The sequence below is a fragment of the Coregonus clupeaformis genome, chromosome 7, assembly GCF_020615455.1.
Source record: "Coregonus clupeaformis isolate EN_2021a chromosome 7, ASM2061545v1, whole genome shotgun sequence".
In the NCBI taxonomy this organism is placed as follows: domain Eukaryota; kingdom Metazoa; phylum Chordata; class Actinopteri; order Salmoniformes; family Salmonidae; genus Coregonus; species Coregonus clupeaformis.
Genome location: NC_059198.1, coordinates 56,559,853 through 56,575,180, shown reverse-complemented (window position 1 = coordinate 56,575,180; position 15,328 = coordinate 56,559,853). Strand labels below are relative to the sequence as shown.

The window sequence follows — 15,328 nt, the reverse complement described above, 5'->3', positions numbered from 1 at the left end:
GGTGCCATTTGGGACGTAGATATCGTATAACCCTAAAGACACTGGTACCCAGGCTAGATCAAGATCCCTGTTGCCCAAATTGTTTTGTGCGTTTATTTATTTTTTTAAATAGTGCTCGTGTGCACATTCGGTAATACCGTATACCCCGGTATGATAAAGAAACGGTATGAAAATCTGGATACCGCCCAACCCTAACCCACTCAGCCAGCCTTCTGACAGAGCATGAATGGATCTTGTGTCATTGACTGTCCTAGCTAACTGATTCCACAGTCAGTAATATAACATTACTATTCATCAATGAGGTAGCGCTAGGCTAGCTAACTACTTACCTGAGGTGAATCGAAAGGATACCGACTACTGAATTTGAAAAGCAGCTGAAATTTCTCTCCTTCATAGAGCGTGCCTGTGGCTCCTTCCATATCTACAATCCATCTGGATGAAAAAGAAGATATCATATTAAAATATATATATACACATATCCACACACACACACACACTACCGTTCAAAAGTTTGGGGTCACTTAGAAATGTCCTTGTTTTCGAAAGAAAAGCAATTTGTTTGTCCATTAAAATAACATTAAATTGATCAGAAATACAGTGTAGAAATTGTTAGTGTTGTAAATGGCTATTGTAGCTGGAAACGGCTGATTTTTAATGGAATATCTACATAGGCGTACAGAGGCCCATTATCAGCAACCATCAGTCCTGTGTTCCAATGGCACGTTGTGTTTGCTAATCCAAGTTTATCATTTTAAAAGGCTAATTGATCATTAGAAAACACTTTTGCAATTGTGTTAGCACAGCTGAAAACTTTTGTGCTGATTGAAGAAGCAATACAACTGGCCTTCTTGAGACTAGTTGAGTATCTGGAGCATCAGCAATTGTGGGTTCGATTACAGGCTCAAAATGGCCAGAAACAAATAACTTTCTTCTGAAACTCGTCAGTCTATTCTTGTTCTGAGAAATGAAGGCTATTCCATGCGAGAAATTGCCAAGAAACTGAAGATCTCGTACAACGCTGTGTACTACTCCCTTCACAGAACAGCGCAAACCAAAATAGAAAGAGGAGTGGGAGGCCCCGGTGCACAACTGAGCAAGAGGACAAATACATTAGAGTGTCTAGTTTCAGAAACAGGCGCCTCACAAGTCCTCAACTGGCAGCTTCATTAAATAGTCCCCGCAAAACTCCAGTCTCAACATTGAACCCACAATTGCTGATGCTCCAGATACTCAACTAGTCTCAAGAAGGCCAGTTCTATTGCTTCTTTAATCAGCACAACAGTTTTCAGCTGTGCTAACATAATTGCAAAAGGGTTTTCTAGTGATCAATTAGCCTTTTAAAATGATAAACTTGGATTAGCAAACACAACGTGCCATTGGAACACAGGACTGATGGTTGCTGATAATGGGCCTCTGTACGCCTATGTAGATATTCCATTGAAAATCAGCCGTTTCCAGCTACAATAGCCATTTACAACATTAACAATGTCTACACTGTATTTCTGATCAATTTGATGTTATTTTAATGGACAAACAAATTGCTTTTCTTTCGAAAACAAGGACATTTCTAAGTGACCCCAAACTTTTGAATGGTAGTGTGTGTGTGTGTGTGTATATATATATATATATATATATATATATATATATATATATATATATATATATATATATATATACACACATACACACACATACACATACACATACACACACATAAATAACTGTATGTCTGCATTATCTAATATAAATAAACAAGACCGAGAAGTGTGGTCTGGGTATCATAGGTCAATCAGAGAGAGCGAGAGAGGGGTGTGGTCTGGGTATCATAGTACCACAGGAGGAGTCAGAGACCCAACCAGTCCTGGGCGGGAGAGATTGTTCAGATGACCTCTGAGGATAAGGTCATGTCTGTCCTCTCACTGCTTTAATGAAGCGTATCTAGGATTAGCAAACACACACACACAGACATTTTAAACTTGGGTTCTGTCAGACCTGGCCCCTTGTGGAGCCATGGTTCGGGCTAGGCCCCTTAGCTCCAGTGAAGGGAAATCTTAACGCTACAGCATACAATGACATTCTAGATGATTCTGTGCTTCCAACTTTGTGGCAACAGTTTGGGGGAAGGCCCTTTCCTATTTCAGCATGACAATGCCCCTGTGCACAAAGCAAGGTCCATACAGAAATGGTTTGAAAAGATTGGTGTGGAAGAACTTGACTGGCCTGCACAGAGCCCTGAGCTCTACACCATCGAACACATTTGGGATGAATAGGAACGCCGACTGTGAGCCAGGCCTAATCGCCCAACATCAGTGCCCGACCTCACTAATGCTCTTGTGGCTGAATGGAAAGCAAGTCCCCGCAGGAATGTTCCAACATCTAGTGGAAAGCCTTCCCAGAAGAGTGGAGGCTGTTATAGCAGCAAAGGGGGGGACCAACTCCATATTAATGCCCATGATTTTGGAATTAGATGTTCTACGAGCAGGTGTCCACATACTTTTGGTCATTGTATAATGTTTACATTGCCAAAGCAAGTGAAATAAACAATTTTAAAAAAGTGAGAAGAAACAAAAATCTTTAAAAATAAAAACATTAAATATACAGTAAACATGGCACTCAAAAGTTTCAAAAGGATAAAGACGTTTCAAATGTTATATCAGTTATTATCAAAGCTTTGTGTTCACAGGGGCTTTGTTATTCGCTATGGTAACGCTACATCAATACTATGGAAACTATATGGCAGCTATAGAAAGGGGAACCGTTGGACTAGTGTTGAACGGTATGCCGAAACTTCAGTACTTTTTCTATACTAGAACACGGAAAACGGTTCGGTACTAGAATTCTTGTTACTTTCGGTACTTCTGTCTAACGTGTCTCACGTCATATACGGATTAAGAGCATCGCGTGTGTCTAGTAATTTGACTGAATCTTCTCAAGGGGGCAGTAGTGAGCTAGCCAGGCTACACGCGCATGCAGATGACACAGCGAGCCAATTTTGAGAAGCAAGCGAGAGAGAGAATGCCAACAGCAAAGACTTCTAACGAAAACATACCTCCATCTTGTTGACAAAATTGCCTCCAGAAGCGAACTATGGGAATACTTTGCTTACAGAGCAGATGAGGGCCAGCCCACCAAAACAACTAAGCAAAAGGTGGTACAAATCAGTGCAGTGCAATGTAGGTTTAGTTTTAAGAAATGACATAAAAACTACTTTACACATGACATTTGCATTGTAACGTTATACTACTAACAACTCAATTCTAATTATTTTTTGAGTGGGGTAGGATAAACTAGTTGAATACAGGGGGGTAGGATAAACTAGTTGAATACATGGGGGGTAGGATAAACTAGTTTAATACGGGGGGTAGGATAAACTAGTTTAATACAGGGGGTAGGATAAACTAGTTGAATACATGGGGGTAGGATAAACTAGTTGAATACAGGGGGTAGGATAAACTAGTTGAATACATGGGGGTAGGATAAACTAGTTGAATACAGGGGGGTAGGATACACTAGTTTAATACGGGGGGTAGGATAAACTAGTTGAATACAGGGGGGTAGGATAAACTAGTTGAATACAGGGGGTAGGATAAACTAGTTGAATACAGGGGGTAGGATAAACTAGTTGAATACAGGGGTAGGATAAACTAGTTTAATACAGGGGTAGGATAAACTAGTTGAATACAGGGGGGTAGGATAAACTAGTTGAATACAGGGGGTAGGATAAACTAGTTGAATACAGGGGGGTAGGATAAACTAGTTGAATACAGGGGGTAGGATAAACTAGTTGAATACATGGGGGTAGGATAAACTAGTTTAATACAGGGGGGTAGGATAAATGTCATCCTGCCCCTACCCACACACAAGGGGCTTTTCCTTGTTTCCATTGGCCCGAGGAGAAACAACTAGAGACAGACACAGAGTACTTACTCTCTCACACACAGTTCCATAAACAACAGCTACTAAACAGCAACACATGCTACAGTATCTCTGTATTCACTATCACATGGACCGCGTTGATTTGCTTTGGTGCTGCTTCTCATCGAGAAAGATTATGTTAGAAGACGATGTTACGTAGCAGACAAGAATGGATGGCTGTTACTGGGAAGGACATCATATGGAACAAAACAAAAGTATGCCACTAACAAAACCAGAGTGTCTGTCTGTCTGTCTGAATAACCATTACAGCAGACAGACAGCCAGAGAGTAGTTATTCAGGCATGCTTAGCATTCCTGAACCTCCAACAACACTAAACACCCCGGGCCGTACCGCCCTGAAACAAGGACCTACCAAAAATAAGACCTAGTTCAACAGGTTCTGGAAAGTTCATTCATGCCATTATTGACCGATAGAGATCTGGGCTGTGTTCATTAGCGGACTACATACCATAGCAAACAGTTGCGAAGCACTTGGCAACGGAAAAGGTTTTGCAACAAAAACGAGAGCTTCTATTGGTCAAATTCAGTCCCTCCCCGTTTGGTTCCATTTGGTTCCGTTTGGTTTGTAGCAGTGGAGGCTGCTGAGGGGAGGACGGCTCATAATGATGTCTGGAATGGAGTCAATGGAAACCACATGGTTGATGCCATTCCATTGGCTCTGGAATGGAGTCAATGGAAACCACATGGTTGATGCCATTCCATTGGCTCCGGAATGGAGTCAATGGAAACCACATGGTTGATGCCATTCCATTGGCTCTGGAATGGAGTCAATGGAAACCACATGGTTGATGCCATTCCATTGGCTCTGGAATGGAGTCAATGGAAACCACATGGTTGATGCCATTCCATTGGCTCTGGAATGGAGTCAATGGAAACCACATGGTTGATGCCATTCCATTGGCTCTGGAATGGAGTCAATGGAAACCACATGGTTGATGCCATTCCATTGGCTCTGGAATGGAGTCAATGGAAACCACATGGTTGATGCCATTCCATTGGCTCTGGAATGGAGTCAATGGAAACCACATGGTTGATGCCATTCCATTGGCTCTGGAATGGAGTCAATGGAAACCACATGTTTGATGCCATTCCATTGGCTCTGGAATGGAGTCAATGGAAACCACATGTTTGATGCCATTCCATTGGCTCTGGAATGGAGTCAATGGAAACCACATGGTTGATGCCATTCCATTGACTCCATTCCAGACATTATTATGAGCCGTCCTCCCCTCAGCAGCCTCCACTGGTTTGAAGTGAACACACCCCAGAGGACAGAGGAGAGAGCGTTTCAGCTGAAATTCATTCTGCTCAGCATCATTCTGAAACACGTCTAAAATAACAACTTTTCCTCCAAAACGTTACGTACGTGACAGTCTGTTCAAATCAGCGCTCTGTCTTTACTAGATTGTAGAATTCTATACTAGCACTCAATGGACTAAAATTAGTTTGACATTGTTTCATGAACCTTCCGACTTGGTCAGAAACACAGTGGGGCAGAACCAAAACAGTTCTGCGAGCCAGAAGTGATGAAGTCTGGTTGACTGAAAAGCCTTATTTTTGGACTTTGTATCCTCCTTTGTAGTAACAATAACATTACATTTGGCAAATATAAAGGCCAACTGGAGTCTGTACTGCCACCTTGGTTATGCTACAACACTACCCTCACACTATACTACCCTCACACTACACTGTTACACTACCCTCACACTATACTACCCTCACACTACACTGTTACACTACCCTCACACTATACTACCCTCGCACTACACTGTTACACTACCCTCACACTATACTACCCTCACACTACACTGTTACACTACCCTCACACTATACTACCCTCGCACTACACTGTTACACTACCCTCACACTATACTACCCTCACACTACACTGTTACACTACCCTCACACTATACTACCCTCACACTACACTGTTACACTACCCTCACACTACACTGTTATACTACCCTCACACTATACTACCCTCGCACTACACTGTTACACTACCCTCACACTATACTACCCTCACACTACACTACCCTCGCACTATACTGTTATACTACCCTCACACTATACTACCCTCACACTCACACTACCCCTCACACTATACTACCCTCACACTATACTACCCTCACACTACACTGTTACACTACCCTCACACTATACTACCCTCACACTATACTACCCTCACACTACACTACCCTCGCACTATACTGTTATACTACCCTCACACTATACTACCCTCACACTATACTACCCTCACACTATACTACCCTCACACTATACTACCCTCACACTACACTGTTACACTACCCTCACACTATACTACCCTCACACTATACTACCCTCACACTATACTACCCTCGCACTACACTGTTACAATACCCTCACACTACACTGTTACACTACCCTCACACTATACTACCCTCACACTATACTACCCTCACACTACACTGTTACACTACCCTCACACTATACTACCCTCACACTACACTGTTACACTACCCTCATACTACACTGTTACACTACCCTCATACTACAGTGTTACATTACCCTCACACGAGTTAGTTAGTCTACACCGGCTGTTTACGAAGCATGTTAGGAATAACATTGATTTGAAGAACCCATACTAACTGGCTAACGTTGGCTAGCTACTTCCAGACAAATTAGAGAACAACTCACTGACCATTTACTCGCCCTAGCAGAGCTGGTTAGGCTGTTTTCATGTTATCTTCAGGGTTAATGACTAACTGTACTGCTGGCAACAATTTAATTCGTTTTTTTTAGCAGATGTTTACTGACACCTGTCATAAGAACTGGGTGCTAGGTCGTTTGTAAATTAATCAATTATTCTGCGCTCTGGCACTCTCAAACCAGAGTGCTCTGAACTCTGAGTAGATTGCCAGAGTGAATTTACGAATGCAACCTAAACATAGCAGTACAAGCTATCTAACCACCTGTACCTAGGATGTGTGTAGCTATGAGGTATAGATCCATACTGATGACCCTGAGTACTGATCAGGTACTTGCTGTGTGTGTGTTCTTCACAATGAGAAACGCTATAGATCTGTGCTAAAAAAAAACAAGACATAAATACCCACATAACTCAGCAAGCTCCACCCTGATGTATACTCACTGTGTGATGGTGTTCTGTACACTTTTCTCATTGAGCGTCATTCCAGGGGGCGGATCATTTTGCAAAGCCATTAGTTCCTTTTGTAGCCTTTTCTATAAGGGTAGAAAACACACGTTTTAGCTGTAGCTAGAATACAATAGAGATTTAATTTTAGATGAAAACTACTCGTGAAAACATGATGCGACCGATCTGAGATCCAATCCCCAAAGATGTCAGTACTTAGCTAGTTTGACAATTAATTACTTAATTAGACAGACTAAAAGCTATCTGGATGTCTCGTAATATCCTCTAAATTGAAGATTAAATCAAAAGTACGCTAACCTTGGTTCAGCTCCTTGCGTTAACGCGGTGTCAACACTAGAGCTCTTATAACCTACGCAGTGTTTACCATCGGCTTTTTAGCATTTTGACAACCGAAACGGTTGGATATTAACACTTTGGGTTTCAGAATGCAGAACTAACATCATTAACGTTAACTAGCTAATCCACTTCATGAATTCAGACCAGCTTACTCAGCCCTAGAGCCAGCCAGCCACCACATATAACTAACAACCTTAGCTAGGTTGTGTAGCGCGTTAGCTAACGACGTAACTAGACAAACTAACGTTAGTCTGCTATCCAGTTAGCTAGTTCTGCTACGGGCAGGCATGTCACTGCACTGCACTCATAACTATATTTGTTTGCTAACTAGCTAGCAATTTTATGCTAACGTTGCAACTGACAGTCCCCAACGGAGTACCTAACGTTAGCTAGATAGCGAGCTTGCTAACGTCGTTAGCAACTCCCTTCTTGCTAGTTAAGCACCGACAGTGCGGCGGTTGCTAACAGCGGTAGCTATTGATGAGCTACGTTTGCTATCTAACGTTAGCTCCCTAACAAGGCAGGTGCAGGCGTTGAAGCGACACGGTAAACAAATCAGTACACATCCTAATTAAAGAATGCGTTGACTGACTTGAAATAACGGATGAAAACAGAGACGCCGTCAGTGCACTTGTTACCTGCATCGACGCCATGATGGAAACCAACGCAGAACGACACTACGTCATCCTAGGTATCGTCACATGGGACGGGGGAGTGTTGTGTTGACAAAACACTACAGAAAAGTGCGCTGATTGCGGCAAGCGCACTGAAAATGTAGTAACAGCAGTATTGCCCTTCCGAGTACTGTGCAGGGGCGACAGAAAATATAACCAAAGACGCTTGAATGAATCCAAAGCAGCGCATTTAATCGGAAATGTGAATTGTGGTGTCACAGAGGGATTAGAGACGACCCCGCACTGTATTGAGAAAAAGCTAACTGAAGGTCAATGACCTCTAGTAGTGTCAGTGAAAATAAAGGGCCCTTTCACACTGTTTCTCAGATTCCACAGCTTTTCCTGGAGATAATCATAACCAATTTTAGGTGTGGAACAGTGAAGAACATTGATGGTTGTAACAACAGGCTGTTGAATGCCAGCCCACCGACACTATCATCATACCTCAGTCAGCACACACTGAAAAATTATTTCCACAACAAAAATCTGTTTTGAGTCACACATACCAGATATAGTCATTTTTTATTCTGAACAGATAGATTTTTCTGGATGAACCAGTATGTTTGCTATAAATATTCTATTCACTTCACAGTCTGTCCCCTTGCCTTCAGAAAGTATTAACACCCCTTAACTTAATTCAAAATGGATTAAATAGACACACAATACCCCATAATCACAAAGTGAAAACATGTTTTATGACATTTTAGCATATTTTTGGAAAATGAAATAGAGAAATATCTAATTTACATAAGTATTCACACCCCTGAGTCAATACTTTGTAGAGGCACCTTTGGCAGAGATTACAGTTGTGAGTCTTTCTGGGTAGGTCTCTGGATTGTGCAACATTTGCCCATTATTTTATCAAAATTCTTCAAGCTCTGTCAAATTGGTTGTTGATCATTGCTAAACAATCATTTTCATGTCTCACCATAGATTTTCAAGTAGATTTAAGTCAAAACTGTAACTCAGCCACTGAGGAACATTCACAGTCTTCTTGGTAAGCAACTCCAGTGTAGATTTGACCTTGTGTTTTAGGTTATTGTCCTGCTGAAAGGTGAATTCATCTCCCAGTGTCTGGTGGAAAGCAGACTGAACCAGGTTTTCCACTAGGATTTTGCCTGTGCTTAGCTCCATTCCGTTAATTTTTTATGCCCGTAATACTCCCCAGTCCTTAACGATTATAAGCATACCCATACCATGCTTGAAAATATGGAGAGTGGTACTCAGTAATGTGTGTTGGACTTGCCCCAAACATAACAATTTGTATTCAGGACAAAAAGTTAGTTGCTTTGCCATTTTTTTTTTGCAGTATTGCTTTAGTGTCTTGTTGCAAACAGGATGCATGTTTTGAAATATTTTTTATTCTGTACAAGCTTCCTTCTGTTCCCTCTGTCAATTAGGTTAGTATTGTGGAGTAACTACAATATTGTTGATCCATCCTCAGTTTTCTCCTATCACAGCCATTAAACTCTTTAACAGTTTTAAAGTCACTATTGGCCTCATGGTGAAATCCCTGAACGGTTTCCTTCCTCTCCGGCAACTGAGTTAGGAAGGACGCCTGTGTCTTTGTAGTGACTGGGTGTATTGACACACCATCCAAAGTGTAATTAATGACTTCACCATGCTCAAAGGTATATTCAATGTCTTTTTTTTACCCATTTAGCAATAGGTGCCCTTCAGAGGCATTGGAAAACCTCCCTGGCCTTTGTGGTTGAATCTGTGTTTGAAATTCACTGCTCGACTAAGGGACCTTACAGATAATTGTATGTGTGGGGTACAGAGATGAGGTAGTCATAAAAAAATCATGTTAAACACTGTTATTGCACACAGAGCGTGTCCATGCAACTTATGTGACTTGTTAAGCACATTTTTACTCCTGAACTTATTTAGGTTTGACATAACAAAGGAGTTGAATACTTATTGACTCAAGACATTTCAACTTTTCATTTTTAATTAATTTGTAAACATTTCTAAAAACATAATTCCAAATCAAATCCAATCAAATTTGTATTGATCGCATACACATATTTAGCAGATGTTATTGCGGGTGTAGAAAAATGCTTGTGTTCCACTTTGACATTATGGGAGTATTGTGTGTGGGCCAGTGACAAAAAAAATCTCAATTGTATCTATTTTAAATTCAGGCTGTAACAACATAATGTGGGAAAGGTCAAAGAGTGTGTATGTCAGCAGTGTTATTGCAGAGACAGCCTGATTATCTGACTCCCAAATGACCTTTTAAGGTCATATACACAGCCTCTCCTCTGATGGGAAAGAGCCAGAAGCACTGGTGGGATGCCTAAGAGGCTTCAGTGATTAGTGAAATTGGTGCAGGGATAAAACACTCTCCCTTCTCCTATGAGGGATAACTTCACTACAACTTTCAACAGTGTCTTCTCCTGTGGGAGAAGCTATAGGAGGACGGGCTCATTTTAATGGCTGAAATTGAATTTATGGAACGGTATCAAAGAAATCAAACACATGGAAACCACGTTTGACTCCGTTCCATTGATTCCACACCAGCCATTTCAATGAGCCCATCCTCCTATAGCTCCTCCCACCAGCCTCCACTGGCCTTCTCCCTGATTTCATAAAGAAATATGATCCCATTGTCCTATTATTTTTTGTCCATGGACTCATAAGACAAAGGTAGTTGACTGTATTAGCCTGCCGTGAGGTTTTATGTAGGCAGACACTCATTGGCCCGTATTCATAAAGCGTCTCAGTGCTGATCCAGGATCAGGTGCCCATGTCATTTTATTATCTAAAAATGCAAAAACTGAGCCTCCACTCTACTGGAGCCATGTGTCATTACATCATGAAAGAACCCGTCTATGGCTAGGTAGGCTAATCCAGTTATCACACCGGTATGACCTAATGAACACGATACCAGGAACGGATAACTGAACTCCCAGAGGTTGATGGACCAGTGGGACAACACCTTTATATAAGGTAAGACGGTTCTGCCAGGGTTGTATCCACTAGAACCTAAATGGCGATATACAGACTGCAACGGGGGGGGAGGGACTACCTGAACATGTCCTATGAGAAACTTGTTTTCATTGCAAAACTGTTTTGACATGGTTTGCTAGTGTGCACTAATGAACACGAACCAAAATGAACAGACCTTCAACATCTATTCTGTTCTAATTCAACGTAAAAGCTGCCAACACACAAGGGAGCCATTTAGCACCGAAACACTCAAGCATACTTTATTGTGGTGGGGAGGTAAGAAATGATTGTGTACGACAGGGTAAGCCACTTCGTCACATTCTGGAGCAGCCATATCAGTTAATTATATTAAAAATTAAAAAGTCTTTACTATCAACAGAAAGTGGACATAAAGCCTGGTGCAAAATCAAATATTTTACACAGCATACTGACACAAACGTACTCGTCATCATTCACTTTGTTTTATATCTATAAGCAACATGGCAAACAAGTTAAATAGTCCAACAAAAAAAAAATCTACAAAATGTTTTAAGCTGCTACATTTCTTTTTCTTCTTCTTCAGTTTTAACAATCCAAGAAGTTTGCAGCCATGAGCAGCTCCAGAGCGATCTCGGGGGCGATGGGGAATTCTGGTATTTCCGTTGAACTATTGGTGTAGCGGACCTTGTAGGTGAAATACATGCACACCTTGGACAGGACATGGGAGGGGATCTCTCTGAAGTTCACTTCGTTGGTTTCATTCTCTGCAAACTGACCTGGGGGGGGGGGAAATGAGAAGCAATACATTAGTTTGACGCACAGTGTGAAGACATACAGCTAGTTCAATAGGGTTTACAGTATCAAAGTGATTCGTTGGAACTAGCAATCAGTCACGGGCCTCTTTGAACGCACACCCTTTGCATTCGTTATGTAAATCCAACACGTTGTCCTGAATGTCTGCTTACCTGGCCCACTCAGAATGAGTTGAGGAGATAAATTCCTCATCTATCTCCTGTTTTTTGTAGTGTAAGGCAGCTTGATGTACAGCCCCTGGAGAGGACACTCGTCTATAACAGGTCCTTACCCCAAATCTATCTCCTTAATGCTGAGTGCCAAGCAGAGACGCACCGGGTCCCATTTTTTAAGTCTTTGGTATGACTCGGCCAGGGATCGAACTCCCAACCTTCCGATCTCAGGACAGTCACTAGGCCATTCAGTTGGTAGACTAGCACCAGGCACATTCTTTGCTATATCAAGCGCACACTGCTTACCTGGTCCACTCAACATGGCTTTGATGGTCAAGGGTTTACCTGGTCCACTCAACATGGCTTTGACGGTCAAGGGCTTACCTGGTCCACTTAACATGGCTTTGATGGTAAAGGGCTTACCTGGTCCACTTAACATGGCTTTGACGGTCAAGGGCTTACCTGGTCCACTTAACATGGCTTTGACGGTCAAGGGCTTACCTGGTCCACTCAACATGGCTTTGATGGTCAAGGGCTTACCTGGTCCACTTAACATGGCTTTGACGGTCAAGGGCGTACCTGGTCCACTTAACATGGCTTTGATGGTCAAGGGCTTACCTGGTCCACTTAACATGGCTTTGATGGTCAAGGGCTTACCTGGTCCACTCAACATGGCTTTGATGGTAAAGGGCTTACCTGGTCCACTCAACATGGCTTTGATGGTAAAGGGCTTACCTGGTCCACTTAACATGGCTTTGATGGTAAAGGGCTTACCTGGTCCACTCAACATGGCTTTGATGGTAAAGGGCTTACCTGGTCCACTTAACATGGCTTTGACGGTCAAGGGCTTACCTGGTCCACTTAACATGGCTTTGATGGTAAAGGGCTTACCTGGTCCACTTAACATGGCTTTGACGGTCAAGGGCTTACCTGGTCCACTTAACATGGCGTTGACGGTCAAGGGCTTACCTGGTCCACTCAACATGGCTTTGATGGTCAAGGGCTTACCTGGTCCACTTAACATGGCTTTGACGGTCAAGGGCGTACCTGGTCCACTTAACATGGCTTTGATGGTCAAGGGCTTACCTGGTCCACTTAACATGGCTTTGATGGTCAAGGGCTTACCTGGTCCACTCAACATGGCTTTGATGGTAAAGGGCTTACCTGGTCCACTCAACATGGCTTTGATGGTAAAGGGCTTACCTGGTCCACTCAACATGGCTTTGATGGTAAAGGGCTTACCTGGTCCACTCAACATGGCTTTGATGGTAAAGGGCTTACCTGGTCCACTCAACATGGCTTTGATGGTAAAGGGCTTACCTGGTCCACTTAACATGGCTTTGATGGTAAAGGGCTTACCTGGTCCACTCAACATGGCTTTGATGGTAAAGGGCTTACCTGGTCCACTTAACATGGCTTTGATGGTCAAGGGCTTACCTGGTCCACTCAACATGGCTTTGATGGTCAAGGGCTTACCTGGTCCACTCAACATGGCTTTGATGGTAAAGGGCTTACCTGGTCCACTCAACATGGCTTTGATGGTAAAGGGCTTACCTGGTCCACTTAACATGGCTTTGATGGTCCCTGAGGTCAAGGCGTGCTCCCTCTTCACTATGAACTCATGGCCATCAGAAGAGATCAGCTTCACATACATGGCATCTGGGCCCTCACAGCCACCGTAGGTCTTCTCTTCACCATCTAATGAGGGGCAGGCGCAGGGGGGAAAAGTAAGACTGTTGACCCTTGTTACAATTTATTGGTAATTTATACCCATTAACACTGATTATCCATTATATTGACCAGATACTCAAGTGGCCGTTCTAACAATGGAAAGACATTTCTTTAAAAAATGGAAGGCAGTTGGGAGGAGGCAAGATCAGGTGGGACCATTCTAGTCAATGAGAGAGCAGATCGTTTTTTCTCAAAGTTGCCAGGACGTCAACTTACATATCAGTACAACTTTTATTCGATCAAATAAGCTATACGATTTTGTTGACCAAATTCGTCACTCCTTGACCTCCATACAAAAGCACAAACGCTACATGCTGGAGAAGACAGATTTTGGTCCCAGTTATCCCTCTCGCTTCGCCTCTTACTCTTTGCTATTAATTATTATTTTGAACGCACACCCTTTCCATTCGTTATGTATTTGCTCCACGAGTTGCCATTTTTTTCATGATCTTGGCGACAAAAACATTGAAACATGTCAACTGAACATTTCCACTCACCCATTGTCTTCAAATCCGAAACTCGTCTCTGAAACAGACGACTTCTGTTAAAATCACTATGGCCACACATCAAAATGTATAATTTCAGGTGGCTAGCTAGCTACCGTTAGCTGGCTAACTAGCTAATTAACAAACGTTGTAGCATTTAATTTAGTAGCGAACCGCGTTACACATTTAAATATATACTTAACATGGCATTCCCCACTTGAGACGCGCCCATTATCTAGTCCCTACACGTAAAAATAACAGCTGAAGCACCAACGTAAGCTAGCTGGCAGCTAAATTAGCTTGTTAGCTAGCTAGCTAACCAGTCGTTGCCTTCCAGTTTGACAAACAATCAAGGTACCAAAAATACAGCTAGCTAACGCTATATAATCCGATGACAAATACATCTTACGATATAGTGTAATAAAAGGATAATTATTTTAATTACCACACAATAGTTGAATGTGGAGACTTTTCGCTTCGTCTAGCAAGATATTTTGACACAGGAAACAGTTCTGATAAATAGTGTTGCGCGTCTGTAATCCAATCCGTAGGATACCGCACAATAGGTAATAAAAGTTCCGCTTACATCATTCCCGTCTGACGTTTGTCAAGGGTTGATATAAATAAATCTAATCTGGTGGTGGAATTTATCAAATATTTTCAAGGTTTAATAGAGGTCTATTCAACAAAACAAAAAATAATGGGGTTTCCTCACTTTTTTACTGTTGCATGGTTTTGCAATTAAGAACGGGGCGACACCGCCCCTTTGTGGAAAAAAATAGTATTACAACACTGTCATAGAAAAATAACAGCAGCAACACCGCAAAGGAAATAGTATAATACTATTTCCCTATAGCAGTTGTTTCCATATGGTTAGAAGAAATATCCTTCATTGGGCCATCGATATGATTTATCCAAGTTTGATTATTTTCAGATTCCCCTATAATGTCACAATTTTACTAAACTGTGCTGCAGTGCAGTAATTCGATTGCTAATCCTGCTGTCTCTCCAGGGGGCGCCTTAGGCTGCTGCTCCATTCAGAGGGCTCGCGGTCCATTCTAAATTTACATGTACATTTTTTTAGTCATTTAGCAGACGCTCTTATCCAGAGCG

The 15,328-nt window shown here is 42.2% G+C and overlaps 2 protein-coding genes across 4 annotated transcripts in view; both read right to left on the bottom strand.

Moving 5' to 3' along the window:
* ube2wb (ubiquitin conjugating enzyme E2 Wb) overlaps window positions 1-8,892 on the bottom strand; it is a 38,051-nt gene extending 29,159 nt beyond the window's left edge. Inside the window, exons 1-3 of one of the 2 annotated variants that reach the window (XM_041881332.2) lie at window positions 8,068-8,892; window positions 7,070-7,161; window positions 330-432 (exon numbers count right to left, since the gene is read on the bottom strand). In XM_041881332.2, coding sequence (XP_041737266.1) covers window positions 330-432; window positions 7,070-7,161; window positions 8,068-8,082 — 210 coding nt within the window. In that variant the 5' untranslated portion in view covers window positions 8,083-8,892. Of the gene's footprint in view, window positions 1-329; window positions 433-7,069; window positions 7,162-7,390; window positions 7,535-8,067 lie in introns of those variants that run through there. The other variant, XM_041881333.2, reaches the window with a different exon arrangement.
* Window positions 8,893-11,288: 2,396 nt separating this feature from the next.
* Window positions 11,289-14,786, bottom strand: LOC121569963 (elongin-C). Of its 2 annotated transcripts, XM_041881331.2 has the most exons (4): window positions 14,661-14,786; window positions 14,228-14,255; window positions 13,554-13,697; window positions 11,289-11,810 (listed from the first exon to the last, which is right to left on the bottom strand). In XM_041881331.2, exons 2-4 carry the CDS (start codon window positions 14,229-14,231, stop codon window positions 11,620-11,622), a joined length of 339 nt encoding a protein of 112 aa, XP_041737265.1. In that variant the 5' UTR covers window positions 14,232-14,255; window positions 14,661-14,786; the 3' UTR covers window positions 11,289-11,619. The 2 variants fall into 2 exon arrangements, with proteins under 2 accessions (XP_041737265.1, XP_041737264.1); XM_041881330.2 differs by lacking the exons at window positions 13,554-13,697; window positions 14,228-14,255; window positions 14,661-14,786 and adding an exon at window positions 12,384-13,547.
* Window positions 14,787-15,328: the final 542 nt, after the last annotated feature.

Excerpts from the sequence above, each read along its gene's own strand:
- LOC121569963 (XM_041881330.2), bottom strand. The coding sequence starts at position 13,530 with ATGTTGAGTGGACCAGGTAAGCCCTTTACCATCAAAGCCATGTTGAGT. Across the intron at positions 11,811-12,383 it reads AGCCATGTTAAGTGGACCAG|GTCAGTTTGCAGAGAATGAA; the intron begins GTAAGCCCTTGA and ends CCCCCCCCCCAG.